This window comes from Ovis aries, chromosome 2 (assembly GCF_016772045.2).
Source record: "Ovis aries strain OAR_USU_Benz2616 breed Rambouillet chromosome 2, ARS-UI_Ramb_v3.0, whole genome shotgun sequence".
In the NCBI taxonomy this organism is placed as follows: Eukaryota; Metazoa; Chordata; class Mammalia; order Artiodactyla; family Bovidae; genus Ovis; species Ovis aries.
In genome coordinates, this window is record NC_056055.1 from 50,767,760 (window position 1) to 50,789,394 (window position 21,635).

Consider the following 21,635-nt stretch of genomic DNA (forward strand, 5'->3'; position numbering starts at 1 on the left):
TATCCCCTCCCTGACCCATTTCCCCATCCTTCCTAAGTGTCAGCTCCTAAATACACCACTTGCACCTGAGTCCTGGCTTCCGGTTCTGCATCTGGGAGAACCCAGACTAAAATACCTGGCCTGTGGCATCTCAGGTGGGAACAACATCCTTTCCCTGTTCTCTAGTGTTTTCGCCCATGCCAGTATGGTGTTATCCCTTGGTCCGTTGACTCAGTTTCTTCCCACCCCTGGAGGAAGATGTTTTCACAGTGAAGGGGTGAGAGCTCAGGCTCAGAGAAGAGAAAGAGATGTGCCCAGACTGCCACACCTGGGGAGAAGCCAGAAAGCGCTGAAGCTTAGGTCCCTGAATTCAGTACCGCCCTATACATCCCCGCCCACCCTTGCTCCTGCCCAGCACACCTTGTGAGGCCCCTGCTGTGCCCAGGGGCTGATTGCCTTATGGAAGGACCCGCCCGAGTCTGCCTCTCAGCAAAGAGCACATCATGAGCACAGAGTAACTCTGATTAAACAAGCCACTGACACCATTACAGACAGGTATGACATTGCAATGTTCTGTCCCTGGTAACTTTCCCGGACCTTGGGTGGGTGCCAAGTACATGTAAGAAAAAGTGCTTTGGGCTTCAAGGACAGCTGCTTAACTTAGAGGACTGCATGTGAGAAAGAATTAATTGAGGCTTGGTTGCTGAAGGATTTGAGAACATGGCATTGTTTTCAAAAGTGAATCACCGTTTATTGAGCACCCACTATTAAGCTGAATATAATTGGAAACTTGCAGATATGGTGGTGGTAATTATGGCCGATGCTGCGTGTCCTCCATAAACAGGCAGTGACTCGGGGATGGGGGTGGGGGCCGCTGTTTAGTACTCACATCTTAGAGGCGCTGGGGCCTGGCCTGCCTTGCTGCTCCCAGGTTGGAAAAGTGCATGAATCATCCTAATGGGCTGCATTCAGAGAGAATGACCCTTCACTTAGTACGGTCCTGCATCACTGTTGCTGATTATTGGAATGCGCTGTGCCAGCCTGGGCCCCATCTCCCCTTGACCCAGCTGTGAGCACAGAGCACGGGCTGATGGGAGAAGCCCCCTTGTTCTCCACCCCTGCTCTCTCCTGGGCCCTGCGTGGAGCATGGAGGCCTGGTTTCCAGGGGGTTTCAGAAGGGCCCGAGACCTCAGGAAAGGCCTTGGCTTCTTTGCTTTACATACTTTTCCTTTGCACACTGCGTTTGCTCTACATACTTTTCCTCTGAGTCCACTGGAGAAGTTGTTCTTATTGGACACGGCCTCCTGTTACCGTGAGAAAGCCCCACGGGCATGCCTGATCCTTCCTTGGGAAGGAAACAGCGGATGGGACCGAAAAATGACTCCAATTCAGCCATCTAAAACCCATTTTGGAAGCAGGCGGCTATAAATATGTATGTAGGTCACCAAATGACTTAGGTTTTCGTGCGGCTGGGATTTGCCAGAAGTCTGGTTCTGTCACTCTGCTAATGAGCATTCTGTTACTGGACATCCAGGTGACTTGCAAGACTCTTCCCCTCCCTCCCCAGGCCTCAGTTTCCTCCTCAATAAGAGGAGGGACCCCATCAGGCTGGATGATGGGTTGAGATGATGATCATCAGAATGACATTTCTCAGGACTCGCCATGTGCCAGCCCCGTTCTAAGTATATCACTCAGATGGGATCATTTGATCCCCACCCCGCTGTCATTTTATAGACAAGGGGCCTAAGGCCCCGAGAGGTGACTGACTTTCAGAACCGTCCCCTGTCCCTGCTCCTGATGATGCCACCTCCTACACTTCCAGTCTAGAGAGCCCTGCCAGGGAAGAAGAAAATCCCCATCTTAGCCTTCCTGTTCCGGTTCTGATCTGAGAGCACTTTCTAGGCAGTGGCCCCAAACCCAGGAGGTGCACTTGTCCCCTCTTGAGCAGGAAGCTTGGGAGAGAGGACTGTCTGGGAAGGTGGGTGTGGGTGGTTGGGGTTTGCAGGAGGGCTGGACTGTGCTGAGCCAGAGCTCAGGGGAGGACAAAGGGATGCCCAGTGGGTATCCCCAGGTGGACTGAGCCTGGCCTGGGGCTGCCTCCCACAAGGAGCTGTCTGCGGGGATGGATGAAGGTTCTTGTGAGAGGAGCTAGTGTGTTTTTTCCTGGGGCATGATTGTGGTAAATATGCCCCCAAAATTTTAAAAAAGACTTTAAGAGAAAAATTAGATAGCCATCCAGGTATCACAGAAACCATGTGGACCTGGGAGTGAAGAAACATTTGGATATCTGTTTCTGGCACTGACCTTCACTCCCTGTTCCCCAAGACCTCCTGCTCCCCAGTGCATTTGTGCTTTTTAGGCTATGGAAAGTGGAACATGTTGGGGTTCCATGTGAGATTTCCTTTGCACAATTTATACACATAAAAGTTTGAAATCCACTGGACTAGACTGTCTCCTGAGGCCCTCTGAACTCTGACCCCACATGTAGTGATTCTGCAGACCCCCAGGTGCTTCTGTCCTCAGGAGGGAGGCACTGAATTCTCTGTCCATAGGTTCTAGCTAAAAGCAATAAAAAAAATACTGGGATTGAGCTATCTCTGAGTTCAAAATAGAACCTCCCACTGCTTGAGAGATGCTGAGAATCCGGTCCCTACCACATAACAGCAAGGTTCTGGGGTAAATAAACAGAGGGCCAGGCCAGGCTCCACTCCAACAACCTCCCACCTAGGACCCACAGCCTTCTTCATGAGGTGAAACTGAAGGAGGGTGAGGTGTGCGTGTGAGAGGAGTGGGGAGGCGAGCAAGCAGGGCTGGAGAGGCGCTGACGAAGGCTGTAATTTGGAATGCATTTTTCCTGACAAGTTGGAGCCTGCAGGTGTCTAGGCAAGCAGCTGTGGCCTTGGGAGGGGCAGGACCGGAAAGACCAGTGGAGACCACCGCCTCCTGACATGCGGGCCAGCTAACTGGCTGGTCTGTAGAGAAGCGTTTAACCACAAAACACCCAAGGTCTGCACAAAGAAACGGATGGCGGCTGCTTGGATAGTGACAACTGTCCTGAATGACTGAACTGTAGGGTTGTGAGCTCCCTGGAGCCTTATGGGCAGAACCCTTGACCTCCGTCAGTGAAAGAGGGGCCTAGCACTTCGAGGTGACTCTGCGTGGCTGAGTCAGACCTTAGAGGAGAGAAAGGGAATCTGTCCTAGGTCGGTGCGGAAAAGCACTCTCCCCACCCTCTGATTTCCAGGAGTTTCGGCTGAACGCCTGAATGTAGCTAATTAATCTTCCCCAAATTAATTTTCTTACCATGTCATAAATGATTTATTGGTGTACCTATAAGTAGAGGTGGTCTATGATGGTCAAAGCCAGGGACAGGGAGTGGCGAGCAGGGACTGCTTGCCTGTAACTCCGCATGGGGGCGGGGTGTCCCCACAGTCCTGCGTGTGTTGCAGCCTGTTTTGTGGATCCCTCGGAGCCCTGGACGTGGGCATAGACCCAGAGCACACTGCCATGTCAGCACATGGAGGGTGGCCTGGAGGTTCTCTACCTCTTAACCAAGTCCCCGGACTAGGTGTATCCTCCCCAAAGCGTAAAAGGTGAAAAAAAGGATCATTCACAGTTTTCTTTTTGTGGTTGAGAAATGTGACAGCTGTTGTCATGCCTAATTGCAGCCAATTTTCTCTCTGTAATCATCACTGGGGCCTTTTCTGGGGTTTCTTCTTGGGTCTTTGTTTTGCCTTCCTGAATAGATTTTCAGCTTCCCGTGGACAGAGACCCCAGCTTGATCCCGGGCTCCCAGGAGGTGCCACCATAGCCTATTCTTTATAAACTACTGACACGTCCCCATCATGACATTATTGGCTCTTCGCAAAACTCATGTAAAGTTGAGAAAGCAAATAGTTTTGCCCTGTTTCATGGAAGAATTGCTGAAGCTTGGAGAGATAAAAAGAAGCTGGCTTAAAGTTACCCAGCAAGGGTGAAGGAGAGTCGGCTCTGGCCAGAACGCTCTGTCTGGGACGTTTTTGCTTGGTGGGGTCCCTTCTATGGAGCCACTCGTTTTTCTGTGTTTTGGCACAGTTCTGGCCTGCTGCTGGAGCTTTGGAAATACCACCCATCACGGTTGGGGTTCTGCAGACAGCCGCCCAACTGGGTATTCCTTGAAGCCGGTGTTCTGCTGTGTAACAGCTGAAACTGCGCAAACTAACAAAGCACAGACAGGTGGTATCCAGTTTTCTGACCTCTACCAAACCAGACAGCCGCCAGTGCCTCTGCTTGGGCACCCGAGTGGCAGGCGCTCCAGTTCCCAGGCAGCTGTTCCTTTCATTGGCTGTTAGATGTCCTTCCTGACTCACCGAGCTTACTCCTGTATAGTTTGGGTCTGTGTGGAGCATCTGTCTACCTCCTCTTCTCCAGGCAGCCCCTCATAATTGGAAGCCCTCTCCAGACCCCCAAATCCCTGTTCTGTTAATGCCATCTCTTGGTCAGCATGGCAGCTGAGTCTCCCTCTTGAGGATGTCAGGCCTGCCAGGGCCTGTGTCACGCTGGGCCCCAGAGGAAGACCAGGACTCCTGCCTGCCAGTCCCCTGATGGGGGCAGAAACAGGGAGCCGCTGGCTGCTGCTGCCGTGCATGCTGTTCACTCACCTTCAAGGAGCCCTCCTGACCCCCAGAGTGGAGGGGAGGGCCGGGTTGCCCGTGTGGCTCCTGGGTTTCAAGCTGGAAAGCCAAGACTCAGAACCCCAGGCTGTCCATGGCCCCTCTGCCCCTGCACAGTCCAAAGGCAGGCCAGTCACACACTGGCCTGTATTTTCAGCCAGGGATGTTGAATTATGCTAGAGTCAGCACCCATCACCTCCCTAAGGCAGAGAGAGCTCCTTTTGTCTTAGCTATTCTCTCTCTCTTATTTATTTATTTTTGGCTTTATTAATAAATAAAATTGATTGATTAATTTTAGGGGTCTTCTGTACTACGTGGGCTTTTCTTTAATTGCCACAAGTTGGGGCTACTCTTTGTTGCAGTGAGCTGGCTTCTCATTGCGGTGGCTTCTCTTATGGCAGAGCACGGGCTCCGGGGCACTCAGACTTCAGTAGTTGCAGCTCATGGGCTCATTAGTTGCAGTCCCCAGGCTTCCAGAACACAGACTTAGTAGCTGTGGCACAGACTTAGTTGCATGTGGATCTTCCCAGATCAAGGGTCGAACCCATGTCTTCTGCGTTGGCAGGCGGATTTTTTTTTTTTTTAACCACTGAGCCATCAGGGAAGCCCCTTAGTTGTTCTTTAAAGTGGTTCGAATGCAGTGGGGAGGCTTAGTCATTTAATCTGGGGCTCCTGACCTTTCTGAGAAGTGCCTGACACTTTGCAGACATATAGGAATGTGATGGAGGGAGCAACAACTTTATCAGTTATCAGATTCCCAAAGAGATCCATGACCCCCAAACCATGAAGAAAGCCAGCACAGTTAATTGATAAGGAATGGTCCAACTGGGACCGTGTAGAACATTCCCAGGTGTGTTCACATGCAGTTTGCTTTAGAGTAGAGCAGACAAAAGCCATGTGCCTGAAAAGGACACAGAACCTCATGGGTTGCCGCCCCCTCACTTTCCAGGAAGAGGAAAGCAGCAGAGGGTGGTGGATACTGGTCTTGCCTCATCCTGCAAGTGGCTGAGCTGGGGCAGCCCAATGCTGCCAGTTCTCACAGGCAGCAGAGCATAGGAGGTGCCTATATGGCTTGGAGGAGGTGCCTGTGGGGCAGTGGGGACAGCACAGGCCACCCACTCCTGGAAGGTGGAGCTGCCTGTCTCCTGTCCCTTGTTTTCAGCAGGCTTGAGTGCTTTTAGCAGGGATACCTGTGCATTTCAGCTCTTCTCCACAGTCCCACCAGCCCTCCCTGGAGCCAGGTAACCTTCCTGGAGAGTTTGAACAGTAGTCTTGTTCTGATAGGATCTATGCTTTGAACAGAGAGCGTTGCCCATCTTCACAGCCGGGCCCAGCTTTGGCCCCGGCTCCCCTCAGGGGGCAGGGCAGTGTCTGGCCTCCCCCTAGCTCAGGCATGTTGCTCAATCTGACCAGCCCTCAGGATTGCACAGAGGATGCCATCACTCCCGCGTCTTGGATCCTGGAGATGGATCAAGGCATGTTGGATCGTCTCTTACTCCACTTGACCCCCAGGGAAGAAAGCAAGAGAAAGCTGCATTTTACACTGACTTCTTGCTTCACTTTATTGAACAAGGCTGAGAAACATCTGGGAAAAGTGGAATTCCAGAGTCATATCGAGAGGCTTAGCTTTAGATTGGTGGGCGAGGAGGCTGGCTCTAACTTAAGATCTTCCAAACTTTCCTCATAAGAATCACCTGGGTTACTTATGAAATATACAAGTTATTAGGGCTAAGAATCTGGGTTTTATAAAACAAGGATTCCAGGCCACGCCTATCTTCAGGCTAGTATAGGAAGTAGTTTATCCCTTCTACCAAAAATAACCTGTAAAGAGGAGTGGTTTGGAAAATTTAGTTTCTCATATAATTGAGTAATAAGTTTTTCTTGTTTGAAAAATGTATTAATATTACAGACAAGTCTCCTTTTATTTTCTCTCATCACCCCATCCCAGTCCCTCCCTCCTCCCAGAGGAGCTGTCAGTTTGAAGAGTCTGTCTCCCCAGACATTTTTGTTACATTAAATAGAGATACAAGTTTCTGTTTAACTTTCATAAATAGGTATCATCTTGTATTTATCATTCTACAACCAGCTTTCTTTCCATTCAAAGCTATGTCATGGAGCACAGTGTTGGTGCAGTAGCGTTAGAGTGACTGCCTTTTTTTTTTTTTTAATCTAAAACATAATACTCCTTAGTAGAAACTGGCACGGTTCAGTTAGCAATCCCCCTATTGATGGACATAGAAGGTTCTTGAAGTTTCTCTTTATTACTTGCTTTAGTGAACGTCCTTGCCCAAGTCTCCCCGTGCACATTTAGGAATGAATACAGAGAAGTGAGACTGTTGGGTCAAACCACGTGCATTTTTGGAGTTTAGTGGATTCTGCCCAAAGTTAGCCTTCACAGTGGCTCTACCATTTACCTTTCCACCCAGAGCCTGTGGAGAGAGAGGACCCGGTTCTCCATACAGGTGCCACTGTCTCGTTAAAGCATGTGGGCCTGTGGCCAAGTGGAGACACCCACTTTCCTCTAGTGCTTCCCTTTGGGGGTGAATTGAAAGACTACCTCCCATCATGAAACTAAATCCTCGAGAAAACCCAGGCTTCAGACTGCTGTCAGGGATGGACCAGTTCCACCCAACAGTGTGTGTGCAAAGCAGAAAGGAGGCCTGTGGAGCTAACTCCAGAGCCTTGTCAGAGAGGCACTGAGTATGCTGGGATTCTAGAATCCTCTGGACTGCTGTGGAAAGGAAAGGAAAGTGAAGTCACTCAGTCGTGTCCAACTCTTCATGACCCCATGGACTGTAGCCTGCCAGACTCCTCCGTTCATGGGATTTTCCAGACAAGAATCCTGGAATGGGTTGCCATTTCCTTCCCCAGGGATTCTTCCCTACCCAGGGATTGAACCTGGGTCTCCCACACTCCAGGCAGATTCTTTACTGTCTGAGCCACCAGGGGCTGCTGTAGGCCATGTACAAAAATGGAAGGTTGGGACAGGGCTCTTGAGGACAGTACCCACCCCACCCCCTGCCCCCACCCCACTCCAGTTTCACCGCTTTATAAGCCTATGGAAGTCCTTCAGGGCCACTGGCTAACCTGGGAATCTGCAATTTTGTTTGAAAGCAAGAAAAGGCTTGCCTGGGTTTTAGCCATACCTGGCTTGTTTTCTCAGAGAGGGGCAGGCAGTACGCCCATCCCAGGAGGCCAAAACCGTGAAAGAAGATGTATTAGGCAGCCACATCTAGTTAGGCAGCCACACTCAACAGCCGTCTTTCTGCTGCTCTCCTCCCTGGGGGAGTGGTGGGCCCAGTGGCTTGGGTTCCCCTCTCAGCTCTGCACCTGCCCTGTGTAAGGCAGGCAGGCCATCTGAAGGGTCCAGTGCCCTGTTGGATGTTTGCCAATTCAAGATCAAAATCAAGGAAAGCTTCTCGTATACCTGAGTGGCCTGACCTACAGAGGGGTCCCGGTTGGCTCCCTTTTGCTTGAACTGTTTAATTAGATTTAAGGTACTTGTCCACTAACGGGGGGGTTTTAAAGCAAAGCGGTGTCCCTGGGCAGCTTGGATAGTGGCCACGCTTGAGGCCGGTGGCACATTGCATGGCTAAGCTCCCCACTCATCTCTCCTAACTCTTGGTTAAATTTTTACTCCAAAAACCAGGACGTGATTTTGTGAAAGGTCAGACAGCTCAGTTAGTGTTTGCTGAGTTTCACGTTGCTTAAACCTCAAATTCCCTCCCCTCTACCAACCTTACTTTGAAGTTTGAAAGGAAATTGATTAAATATTATACATTTTTAGGAGCCTTCCGATTTGCTTCTTAAACTAACAGAATTCTAAACTGTTTTTTTGTAAACGGAAGGATTTTCAAACTGTCAGCAGGTATAACTAGAACCATATGTCAGCAGAGACCAGAAGCTTTCCCTGGTTTCAGGATTTGTAAATTCTTATTGAAACGGAAGCAAGCAGGGCGGGCAGCCTGAGGGCCCCCGTGACAGCCTGAGCTCAGATCTCATTTTAATTAGAAAATACAGATAGCGCCTGCTGAACCGAAGGCCTCCCAGAGCTCCCGTCCCAGGGCGAACAAAGATTTGGTTTGTATCCTGCTTGCCTCCGTGTTTGCAAATTACTGAGCACTTCCGGGAGGAGCTGGAATGTTGATTTCTAGATTATGCAGCCCAGCACCCTCCCCAGCTAATCCCCCCAAAGTGATTTTGTTCTCTTGGGGAAATATTTGCTCCCTTCCTTGTTGCTGAATAGTCGGAGGGTGTTCACGAAGAAAAGAGACTGCAAGGAAGGTGAGGATGAGAGAAATGAGATTACATGTCATCCACAGCAGGTTCATCATTTTCTCCATTGGACTTCTGGCCCCTTGAACTCTGAGACACAAAACCCTGTGCACCCCAGATCTGCATCTGAGCTGTTCTGAAGGACAGTGGTTCACGTGTCTAATTTTCTCCCTAATGTGTTCTGCAAATGGTAGAGTAGAAATATCAAATGGAAGACATGAAAGGCCCTACCGCTCCTCTCCCCCATCTCTCCCTGCCCGCTGTCATTTGAGCTCAGGGAGTCCCCAGAAAGGCCACGATTACAATGTCAGCATCTGGAAGCGCCTCCACTGGGACTACAGGCTGACCCACAGCCGCTTCGGAGCGGTGGCAGCGGGCGCCGCACATGCTCAGACGGTGCTCCAGCCCTGGGTCTTTCACGGATAAGCCTGCCCTTGTTCAGGGAGCAGTGACTGCTGTGTGCGATGCCTCCCGCCGGCCCTCCTGGCAGCACGCTGGTGACAGGGCAGCTGCCCACGGTCCTAGCGTGGGCATCACGTTCCGGGCAGCTGGAGGTCACTCTGCTCACCCGACCAGGGCTGCTGCCACAAAGTGCCACTTAACCAGCAGACAAAGGGGGATTTTTCCCTTCCCCTGGGTTTATAGGCCCCTCAAATGCCTTACATTCCAGGAGCTGGGTGAGAATGGAGGCTCCTGTGGTTTCTAATTAAACCTACAATTTAAATAACAATTCATGAAACCCCAAGGGTTGAGAGACAGGCTAACCTGCCCCCCTCCTCCCCAAAGAGGCAGCTGGGTGGCCCTGGCTGGGAAGCTGAGGACTTGCCCTTTGCCAGATGTGGGACCAAAGGAGCCCAAGTCACAGTGAGTTTTGGTGGAGCGAGGGTGCATTGAAACGGGACCTGTGCTTTCCTCGCTGGTGAGGGTGCCCCGAGGGGCACCTCCAATGAGAGGAAAAGTTGCTGTGTTTGCTCTTAGCCTGCAACTGGGAATTTTTACCTTTCTCCTGGGAAAAGAGAAAGCTTTGAAGTATTCAAAACTCAGATTTTTTTTATGGTCTCAGGGGACTCCCCTGGCTGCCCCCACCACCTAGCCCCAGGTGACTGCTGTTTGTTGTGGAACTTTTGTTGTTTTCTGGAATACAGACAAATGAGGAGTCCAGGAAGGAGGCAGAGGAGCCAGCCAAGGGTCTCGGTTCAGCCCCCGCCCGCTTTAGACCTCAGTTTCCGCATCTGTCACAGGGGAGTCTTCTGATGTGTGGCTTCCAAGGCCCTTGCTGCCCTTAGCAGTCTGTCTGGCCATCCCCGAGCTGCTCTTGTGTTTTCCACTGGGCCTGGCTGGGGCCTCAGTCATCTTTGCAGAGCGTTGATCTCACCGAATTGTTGTCTGATTACCCAAGGCATGGTTGTGTTCCAGATTTGGGAAAGTGGAACGCTGGACATAATTATCTCGAGACAAACTCTTCTATGCCTCAGCCAATACCAGGAGCATGTCAGCATTTCTGGGCTTTCTGCGAGCTCCTTTCCAACTTTCCTCCCTTTCCATTCATTCCATTACACTAAGCAAGTCACATCCCCTGAAGACGCCCTCCAGATTCTTGCCTCTGTGCTTCTGTTCTCACTTCACTGTGCCTGGAGCAGCCATCCTGCCCGTGCAGGCCCAGGAACCTCCCTTAGGATGGAGCACGGCAACATGGGTTCCCTGTTACCCCTGCAAGAATCAGAGCTCCCTGCTGGTGGGCAGTTCAGACTCCTGCCTCCACCTCCCCTTCCTTGCCCACCTGGCACAGACTCAGTTTATATTTGTTGGAGCAAAGCCTGGCTGTGAACGGAAGTGAAGTAGAAAGCCCCAGGTGGACTCACACCCTTGCCATCTTCCCTACAGGTGACCATCGCTGATGACTACTCGGATCCCTTTGATGCCAAGAATGATCTCAAAAGCAAAGCAGGAAAGGGAGAGAGCACAGGCTACATGGAGCCCTATGAGGCCCAGAGGATCATGACTGGTAAGCACAGGCACTTGCAACTCCGCGGGGAGGTGGATGGGTCACGTGGTCATCCGCAGCCTCTGCAGGGGAAGGTGTGTACTTTGGAGGTGGTGGTTGGGGGGATGGCAGTGTGTTGAATCTTTACCACAGGTTATCTGTTCAGGTTTCACTGACCTCAGGAAGAACCCGGCAGGGCACAGTGACTGTCCAGAGATAGTAGGGTACTAAATTCAGTTCATCAAGAGAGGGACTAAGAAGTAAGTGGGGAGGTGAGGGGAGTTTCTCTTAGGAATTTCTAATTTAAAAAAGATACAGCTTTTGAGATGGAAAGCTTGGAGCTTCCTAGCAACCAGGGCAATAAGAGAAACAGGCGGGGTTACCTTGCTTTTATTACTTAGTAGAAGGGGGCAGACTAGGTCTTTAGGGACAAAGTTATCCCTGCCCTCATCCAAGAAAATCTTTGTTTTAGGACAGGAAGCAGCTTAAAGCACCATGGTCTTTGTGGCAGGTTTATAGGAAACACAGAGACTTTTCTCCTATAACTGTTTTCCTATTGGCCCTTGATGGTGAAACCGGTCAGAGCAGCAGTGTGGGGCCCAGGAGAATGTGGCCGGGTATGTGGTATCCTGGGGGGGTCTGTTTTCACCAGAATAATACTTGGAACATCTTAAAAAAAAGAAAAATTTATTTGGCAGCACTGGGTCTTAATTGTGGCATGCAGGATCTTCTGTCTTTGTTGCGGCATGCAAGATCGTTAGTTGCAACATGTGGGATCTAGTTCCCAGATCAAGGATCGAACTGGGCCGCCTGCCTTGAGGAGCACAGAATCATAGCTACTGGATCACCAGGGAAGCTCCAGAGCATCTTTAAAGAATGAACAGATATCAGATAGCAGCCATCTTGACAGACCCCAGGCATGGGTGGGTGGTAGGGAGATCACAAGCTGGGGAGAACTCCTCCATGAGGATCCCCCTTGCTCAGGAGGATGGTCCAGGCATGGAAGAACACTTGTGGGTTGGCCTGCTTTGACTCTGAGCAAGACAGTGATGTGAGCAGGGGCAGAGCAGGCCAACCCACAAGTGTTCTTCCCTGCCTGGATCATCCTCCTGAATGGTGGCCTTGAATTCTGAGCCTGTTGAGTTGGTGCCCTGTATGTCTCAGGGTTTGGGGTTCAGGTGCCTCCTTCTGTGACCCTCTTATTGTTTATTTGGTGTTCATGTTTCTGAGCACGTTCTCCTGATTCCTTCTGAATTTAAAGGAGGAAGGGAGGGACTTCCCTAGCAGTCCGATGGTTAAGACTCTGTGCTTCTGCTGATTGGGGAACTAAGATCCTGCATCTGGTGTGGCCAAAAAGTAAAATAAAAAATAAAAGAACATATTGAAGAGAAGAAGAAGGAGGAGGAGGAGAAAGGGAAAGGAAGCACCAGTTACTGAGCTCTTAGCACACACTGGGCCTGTGTTGAATGTTTGCTCTCGGGATGTGGAGACCCTCTAGGATAATTGCTGAAGAGTCTGGGTATGAGTCCAGGCCCTGCTTCCAGGACTCTGCCTCATGTTCTTCCCTGCTCACAGAAAGCAATACTCTGGCTACTTGTGTAGGCTCCAGAACACCTGGCTGCTTTGTGAAGGGCTGAGGCAGGAAGCAACTGGTCAGACTCCTGAGGGCCACCTCTTAGGCCCTCTCCCATCTTCCTGGTCTCTCTTGGCAGAGCAGCCTCTGTGGGCACTCTGACATACATGCTTATTAAGCCTCACCATGTCCTTGCAAAGGAGGTATTGTCTCATTTCACAGGTGATGGAAACTCTGGACAAATCACTTCCCTGGGGTCCCACCAGCAAAAAAGGGAGAAGGCATTACAGATCCAGACTTGCATCTTCAGAACATGGGGGCGGGGAGCTGACAGGGGTGGGTGGGAGCATGTGTGGCGAGCCAGACTTTGGGGAGAGTTTGCAATTGCTCAGCGTCTTTGGAGTGGAGCCGGGCTCCTCCTGGGTGCTGCCGTGGACTGCAGCGGTGAGGAGCTGATTTGCCGGGTGGAACTGTCCTGAGGGACTTTGGCTTTTTAATGAGACACACCCGCAGGGGCCAGGCCCCACGCAGGGCAGTTTGAGTTTACCAGAAACCTGTTCAGATCTCAGGCATTCTCTCTCCAAAGGAGCATCCTTCTATTTTCTGCGCCGTGCTTTCTTTGTACCTTGGAGACTATGCTCAAATTTACCCACGTTTTTATGTTTTTAAGGAAATAGGTGATTAAACTGGACATTTTCTGGGTGTAATGACCTTGCAGTGGCTCTCTTTGACTTGGAATTCTTCATGTGTAACATCACCATCGCCGCAGTGACTGATGGCGGGGCTTGGGGCTGGGTTAGCCAGCACCGCATAAGTGTTCCAGGAAGTAGCTCACTGAGCTGCCGTGAAGCTCGCATTCGAGGGGAGGTGACAGAGGTGGGTGCCAGGGATGGCAGCCGAGCAAGGGGCGGCACAGAACAAGTTTACGTTCAACCTTTTAGGGTGACCTTCCTTTTTTGGTGCTGTAACATTTATGTGTGTGAGTGCACGTAGCTTCTAGTAACGGGGCAGGTCTTTCTGGTATGTAAGAATAATGCTCCTGGGATGAGCACGGCCTCTGTGCCTGAGATGGCATGCCTCTCTATACTGGTCTGAAAAGAGACCAGGCTGATGTCAAGCAGGTCTGGGATGGTCACTTGCCACCAAGTGGGCCTCAGTTTCTCACTGAGAAGCAGGTGCCTTAGAGTGGACAGTCAGTAGTACTTGTAGCTGCTTTTGGCTGTGAACTAGCTGTTTTGATCCTGGGTAGCACATTCTGTGGCTCTTGTTTTTCCCGGTTTAAGGAAGGATAGGTCTGTAATAACAGCAGCAGCAGTGGAGGCCATTGCCAAGCTCTCTCATACTTGTTTACAGCACTTGGTGTGAATTCTCGCTGGATCTTCACCATCACTCTTTGCAGTGTAGGTGCCCATTGCCCTGATAAACTAAGGCATAGAGATATTTAGTAATTGCTCCAAGGCAACATAGCCAGGTAGTCAGTTGGGGGTGCTGTCTGCCAATACCCTGTTTAACAGTTACATAGGACTTATTCCCATGGTCTATCCAGCTTGATTTTCAGCCTCCTCCTCATGGCCCATGTGGAGTAGGGGGCCTGTGATTAACTGGCAAGGTTTTGTTCTCCACAGTCTTGGCACTGTGCAGCAAGCGGTAGAGAGCTTGTGGGAGGTATGATTTGGTGAACAGAGAACTCAGGCCACCCCACTGGCTGTAGCTAGGATGGAGTGCGTGGAGAAGCATGCCTGTTTTTCCAGGGGCTCCTCTCACCCGCTTCCCTCTGGTCTGCTTCAGCTTACCCTCTCCCATTGGCTCCCCTTAGTGTCGTCCACAGGATTTAGGTTGTGGCTCCAAAAATGGAGGCTCAGGTCTCCATGGAGCCTCAGAACCCATGTATGCCTGGACCTCACTTTTTGTCCTGATCACCTCTCTCACCCCAACAGCAGCTCTGGAGATAACACCCAGGTGTTAAGGAGTTAACACCTAGGGCTCTATGGAACCCAGTTGGAAAGCTAGTGACCCAGCCCCAGCTTTCCTTTTTATAGGTGGGGAAACTGAAGCTCAAAAAGGTCATGGTCCTTTTGAGATTTTTTTTAAACATTCTGGTTAAATATGAAGCTACTTTGTGAAGTACTGAGTTGCCCATCCCTAGACTCATCCAAGCAGAGGCAAGACAACCAGCACTGGGAGATGACACAAAAGTAGTGAAGTCTCAAATGTGTGGCTGATTCAAGCTACTCTTAGGTCTGTGCCAGGCCTGAGCTCCAGGGTGTCCTGATTCACTGTGCCCTGCCCTGTCATTAGACACCTCGGACCAGTCCCACAAAAGGAGCACCGGAGACTGAATAGGAGAGGATCTGGTTAGGGCTGGCATCTTCCTTTCTCAGTGCCAGCCTAACTCACAGCAACTGTTCAGTCCTGGTTCCCCTTTCCTTCTTCCTTGGCCCATCCCTTGAGGTCAGGTTCTGGTCTTGACCTTTTCCGTGCATGCACAGAAGAGGAAGGATCATACCACCTCTTGATGTCCATCCTGCCCCTTTAGTGTCTCCCAGCTCCCACTGAGCTGGTAGAATCAGGCCACCTCTCTCCAAAGCCCTGCTTTGCAGCCCGTTCACTCCTTCCCTGAGGCTTGATGCTGGGAATTGAGAGCTCCAGATGCACAGAGACACCTACTGATGCAGAGGGAAGGCTGTTGGGCTGAGTCAGACCCACTGGGGTGACTGTGTGGGCCAGGGTGCTTAGCATGTTGGGGGTCGCATTGTAAAACAAGGCATGTAACACTGATGTGAGTCTTGGGTGGAGGAACAAACTTCGTACTTGTGCTTGAGATTGTTGATATTGGGGGCAGAGGGGCTGTTTGGTCCTTCATGTGGTTTTCTGTGCTGCTGAATTCTCTGACCAGTCCCCATCGGGGCCCTGCGCATTTGGAGTGCATGCATGCATACTCAGTTGCTCAGTCATGTCCGATTCTGCGATGCTGTGGACCGTAGCCCGCCAAGCTTCTCTATTATGGGATTTCCCAGGCAAGAATGCTGGAGCAGGTTGCATTTCTAACTCCAACCCATTTGGAGGTGGGTGGCCAAACAAGCAGGACGCTGGAGCAGCTGGTTCTCAGGTCCTCGGCAGTACCCTTGGTATCCGGAGCCCTTGCCAAGCCCTGCTGTGCTGGCATCTGGACCATGCAGCCTAGGCAAATACTGCTTCTGCCTCTGGGAATATCAGAGAAGCACGGAGACAGACATGGACCCGGGGGCTGGTTGGTGTGTGGAGGTGAGCAGTAAACCTCCAGGAGTTCAGAGCAGAGACAGTAGCTTCCGGTTGGGCCATCCCAGTTGGGTGGGAGGTGAGAGTGGTGGGTGTGGGAGCTGGGCCTGGCAGCCAGGCAGAAGGAAGAGCTTGAACAAAGGCATGGAGGTGTGGGAACTCTCTGCCCGAGAGGAGTGGCAGGAGATGAGGCTTCTGATAGGATCCTGATAGGAAAAGCATGGGGCAAGAGCATGTAAAGGCGGATCAGATCATCAGGCCCTTGTTAGCCTAAAGGCACAGAATATTTCTCACCTGGGATCCTTCCTCCCCAGGCCTTCAACCCCAGGAATTCCCAGAGGTGCCCCATGGTGATGGTGGTGACAAGGAAGGTGGTAGTTTGTGTTTTTAGAGGGCTTTCCTCTGTGTCAGGCACTGCTCCAAACCCTTTCCCTGATGTGCTCATTTAGCCCTCCCAAGGAACCTATGAGGTTTAAGTACTACTATCATCCCCATTTTACAGATGAGAACACTAAGTCTCAGAAAGGTTAAGGAAGCAACAGAACCAGGAAAAGCAGCACCCTCTGGAGCCCCTGCTTTTAGCTAAAATGCACTCACATCTGTCCTGGACTCCCAGAGGGTCTGCAAAAATAACTGGGAATTTTATAGTTACTTAGGCCTCATTTTGAGGTGTGACTCCCCCCAGCCACCCCCCATCCTATATAAAATTGTTCAAAGTGTCATCTCACAGGATGAATCATATAAGCATTAGCTGCAAGCATTTCATATAATTTTTAATATGTAAGCAATTATACATTAAAAAGTCCTTAGCATGTTTTTATTATAAAATCAACTTTATAGCATAATAAGAGGAAATTAAACCATTTCACACAGAGCCCTGGTGCTCACGACTTGCCTTGTGCCCTTTTAAACTCCTTGTGCTCATGGGCACTCTCCAGGTAAAGCCAGTTACTGATTTGATTTGATTGCTATTGTTTTGGGCCATGGCATTCTGGACCAGGGATGGAACCCGTGCCCCCTGCCATGGAAGTGTGGGAGTCTGGCCCCGGGACTGCCAGGGAGGCCACTGATTTTAAAGGTGGAGGTGCGGGTGGGGGCATCCTTTCATATCTTCTTATCCTCTGGCATGGCCTCCTCTACTGGCAATGTGCTTTCTGAGAGAATGGTGGTTGTGTACCACTTTCAAGTCTCAGTATTCCAGTGGTGGCCTGTTTCTGGAGGAAGGAAGCAGGAATGTGGACTCCAGCCCTGGCTCTGCTCTGGTCTACTGTGTGACCTGAGGCAGGTTGCTTCCCCTCTCTGGGCCTCAGTTGCCTCATCTGAAAAACCAGATTCTGCCTTCTTCCCTGGGCTCGAGGAGGGTCATTGTAAACCCTTAGGTTTCTTGCCTCTGTGGTCACATTGGGCTTCTCTGGACAGGCCTGACACCCCCACCCCACCCCGCCGCCACTGCCCCCCTCATAGCAGCAGCCCAGGTCTTGCCAGGTTGTGAAGATGAGCTGGCATGGCACCGTCCCAGGAGCTTCAAGTCTCCACCCTCACGACGGCCACCTCCAGATGCCATTCCTGGAGCTGCTATTCTTGAATCCCAGAATGAAATCCCCAGACACTGGCAAATGCTTCTCAGAGAAGGTGCCCTCTAAGTCTTGCCTGGCCTTCAGAGAGAGGGGCCGCCTCCTGCCTGAGATTTCTGCCCTCCTTATATGTTCACTGTTGTCCCTGCCCTCTCACTTGAGGCAATCCTTTTTTTTTTTTTCAATTGAAGTATAGTTGATTTACAATGTGTTAAGTTCTGCTGCACAGCAAAGTGATTCAGTTATACACACCTATACATTCTTTTTTAGATATTCTTTTCCATTATGGTTTATCACAAGGTAGTGAATACAGTTCCCTGCGCTATACAGTAGGACCTTGTTGTTTATCTATTCTCTATATAATAGCCACTATTTTCCTGTCCTTTTAGTAGTGGGCAAGTAAAGGGCCTTTCTGTCTGGGCTCCTGAGCCTGGCCCTTCCTAGCTCTGCAGCACCCGTGGACCCCGCTCCCAGGATATCTGTGCACTTGTCTCTCCTTCTCACCTGGCCTCCTCCGCAGCCCAGCTATCCGAACAGTCTCCGCACCCTTCATTCCCCTCACCCTGTGCAAGCCTCATGCTCCTTTCCAGCCTGCCTGCTCTCCTAGTTGCCTCAGGCTCCAGCCTGTCCTGGGGAGGGGGAGGGTCACAGGTCTCCAGCGGCTGGGGGATGGCAGGTTGAGCTGCCCTTAAAGAGCAGTCTTCCTGCTGAGCATCCTCTTTCCACGTGGGGCCCAGAGAGGGGCACAAGCTGGCCAGAGTCACACAGCCACAAGCCACAGAGCAGGTCTCCCCACTTCTAACACAGGGCTCCTGCCCTGGTTTCGAAATGTTTGGAAACCTGCCCAGGCACTCTCCTGCCTGACAGATAGAAGGCTTGGTCATGGACTGTGCAGAGTTCCCTGGCTGGTCTATCATTTACCAGAATGACTTACCTACCAGACAGGAAGGAGATAATCAAGTGTAAATAGATTTTGGATTAGTCACCCAATGACTTTCATGTTCTTGAGAAACAGCACAGCTCACACACACCCAGTGGTGCTTACCTGCTGAGCTCCAGGACTGGGAAGGCCGGGTGGGGAGAGGAGCTGCTGAGGAGGACAGCAGGAAGTCCAGGTTCCCATGGTGACCAGCAGGCCCACACTGGCAGTCACTTCCTCTTCTCTTACCCTGCGTGCCCCTTGCCCTTTTGACCCTTGACATTGAGCATGTTCAGCTTTTCAGGAAAGTTGCGACAGGATTGGGACAGGCCATGGACAGCTGACAGTCACTGATGGACAGCTGACAGTCACTGATGGCGTTCCTGCTGTGTGCCAGACCCCAGCCCCTGCCCTCCAGGGGCCCCTGGTCGCATGGGGAGCTTGACAAGGACTCAAACACTGGTGCCGTAGTACTGAAAAGAGAACACTGAAAAGAGAACAGAGGAAGGGGTGGGAAGGGCTCCTGAAGACCAGGGTGGGCTGCACGGTGAGGGGCTGCTAAGCAGAGCCACATTTGACATCTTGACTTGAAACTCTCTTCCCGTTGAGGCCTTCCCTGGCCCCTTACCTTAAATTTGAACCCATCTGCAACATCTCTTGCCTCTCCTTCTCTGCTTGACTTTGTTCCTTAACTCCGCTCACTGTTTAACACACTTCATCCATTTATAGTCTGTCTGCCACTAAGATGTGGGTTTCACAAGGGCAGAAATGTCCACTATGTTCCTGCTGTAACCTCAGTAGCTAAAGTTGTATGTGGCACCAAGTCGGGACTCAGTAAATAGTCATTGAATGTGTAAGGCTGTTAATTAATTCCAGGGACCAGGGGCTGGGTGACAGACATGCTGGGGCCCCCTCAGGAGCCCAGAGACATCACATCCTCCTTGAAGGGTGACAGATCTGGAAGTCCCAGTTTAACCAGTTGCTGAGTTGGTGGGGAGGCAGAGAAGGAGCTGGCTTGACCTTGGGTGGGAGTCGGGCAGGAGACGCTTGGTGCCTTGTTCTGTCCTGGAGATCAGTTCTGTGTCCGTGCTGCGGGGCGCCCAGGGGTCTCTGGTGGTGCCTCCTCCCTCTGCTCCCTCCCTGGCTGAGAGCTCTTTCAAGGTGAGGACTAGGTGTTACCCATCCTCACATCTCCTCTGGGCCCGGTGCCTATTTGCCAGGTGAATGAATGAGCCCAGGAACAAGTCTAGGTGAAGAATCAATGAATGAAAAGAAAGCAAACAGTAAACAGCTACTTGCTATAAACAACTTTTTCTATTTTGCCGAGAAACCGCTGTCTGAAGTCACAAGGGCTGAGTCAGGGAGCCATGTGCAATGCGTGTGTTCATTGGATGGATGTTTGCAGGCACCCACTGTGCGTTGGCACCGTTCTGTGCTCTAGGGGTTGAGCAGTGAACAAGCCGAGTCCCTGTTCTTGTGAAGCTTTCGCTCTGGGTGCAGGATCAAAGGGGAGTGTTACATAACCGTGATTCCCATAAACTCATTTCTGGGAACTCTGGTCCTGGGAGGTCTGTTTCGCAGACACTCTGCGGCCTCTGGGCATTGCAGCTCAACGGCTTTCTCAAAGTCAAGGGCAGAATGGAGACTTGTCCCCAGAGCCCTGGCCACCTTCAGGAGGCCGGATGGTCTCAGTGCTGTCTTTGGGGTTAGAAGGGCACAGGTCTGGCTCAGGGGCTGGCTGCTGTGTTCCTCTCTCTTCTTGGCCTCAGGGCAGGAGCACGAACTCTAGGGGATGTCATGAATTTTCCCAGAGCAGCAAGCCCCATCCTGTGTGCTGGCACCAGCCTCATAGGTGTGAGGTTCCAGACCCCAGGAACGCAGCACCTAATTCCTCTCTGTCTCCTGGCAGCTGTGAGAGAAACGGGCATCCTCCCAAAGGTGGAAATGAAGGAATGGGAATGTGAAATTAAGGAGCTCACCTCCCCACCCCTGCCTCTTGCCCTTTTGAATTCCAGAGAGACATTAAGAGATCTGAAGGCATGGAGACTGATGGGAATGCTATCCAGAAGTAGACTCCGGGCAGCTGGCAGCAAAGCTCCTGCATCCCCTATCCACCCAGCAGCGTACCTCGGGTGTGGGCAGAGCACGGAGGCTGTGGGGAAACACCACCCATCCTGGGCAGGTTAGGAAGCTGTTTAGGAAGTCACGCCGCCTGGGTGTGTAGGATGGATTAGAGCAAAGAGAAGCAAGAGGCAGGGCGACTGGTTCTTTGGTCCTGTGGCTGCGACAGTCATCCAGGCCAGGGGGCTGAGGCCCGAGCCAGGGCCGGGGCTGTGGGGTGCTGTGGGTGGGAGCAGGTGGATGGGATAGAAGAGCTTGCCCGTCGGGTGCAGTGGGTGAGAGGGAGGGAGGAGCTGTGATCTTAGGGAGTGGGAGGATGAGCGTGTCAGTTACCCAATGGGGCCTGTCGTATCCGAGAAGGGGAGGAAGTTTCTCCGGGGAGGATTCGGTGGGTTCAGACGTGGCACCTTTGCGTTCCATGTGTTTGGAGCTGCTTGACAGGGCCTACGCAAGGAGACCGCCCACCGGAGCTTCTGCCCCTCCAGAAGCCTGAAGAGGGAGATTAGTGATTTGCCCTGACACCCTATTATTTGACTAATTAATTCATACCCTCCTGTAACTAGGGCTCAGCTTGGCTTTCTGCAAGTTTGTAACAATGACAGAGCGCTGTATTTAAAGGGCTCTTTTACAGTTTATGCCGAGAATCTCCTTAGGGCACCCGGGAGGAAGCAGTGCCATTATTTCCATCTTGCAGATGGGAAAGCTGAGTCATGGAAGCTCCCTGGAATTGTGCCCGATTCCAGGCCCCCTCTCCCTGCGGGGTCAGTGCCTGGCCGCTCGAGGGAAGGATGCTGAGTAACAGTGGGTTTGCTTTTTTTTTTGATGCAAACTTTCTGTCTGTGGGACAGCTTGGCAGGTGCCTGAGATCTATTCCTCCTCCACCTCGTCACTCTTCTCCTCCTGGGGAAGCCTGCCTTTCAGCTCTCACCTAGCTTGGTCTGTGTGTTTTCATGGTACTTTGCCTCCTTTTTGGTCCTTTTCTGAAACTGGCAGTGTGAGCACAAATAAATAAAATGTCTCATTTCCCTCCCTTCCAGAATGCATGCTTCTAATTGTACCTGGTGGCCTGAAAAGTGATGTACTGGAGAAGGGGTCACCTCCCGGGGCCCGAGCCCCTCCGTGGGCTCCACAATCACTCTGTGCAATCTCGCTGATACAGAGCTTAACACATTGCTTTGTAATTTATCTGCTGGGTTGGGGGCCCTTGGAGGGCAGGGACCACAGGGACCACAGGGCTTGGAAGCCTTGCTGTCAGACTATTGGCACCCAGTGCTTGAGATACTGGCCTGGAACTTTCTGT

General features: G+C 51.5%; 1 protein-coding gene across 1 annotated transcript in view; it reads left to right on the forward strand.

The window, feature by feature from the left end:
• The window catches only part of SHB (SH2 domain containing adaptor protein B), a 138,066-nt gene that overhangs the window by 39,215 nt on the left and 77,216 nt on the right, over positions 1-21,635 (forward strand). Inside the window, exon 2 of the mRNA XM_015093133.4 lies at positions 10,791-10,911. Coding sequence (XP_014948619.2) covers positions 10,791-10,911 — 121 coding nt within the window. The remainder of the gene's footprint in view (positions 1-10,790; positions 10,912-21,635) is intronic.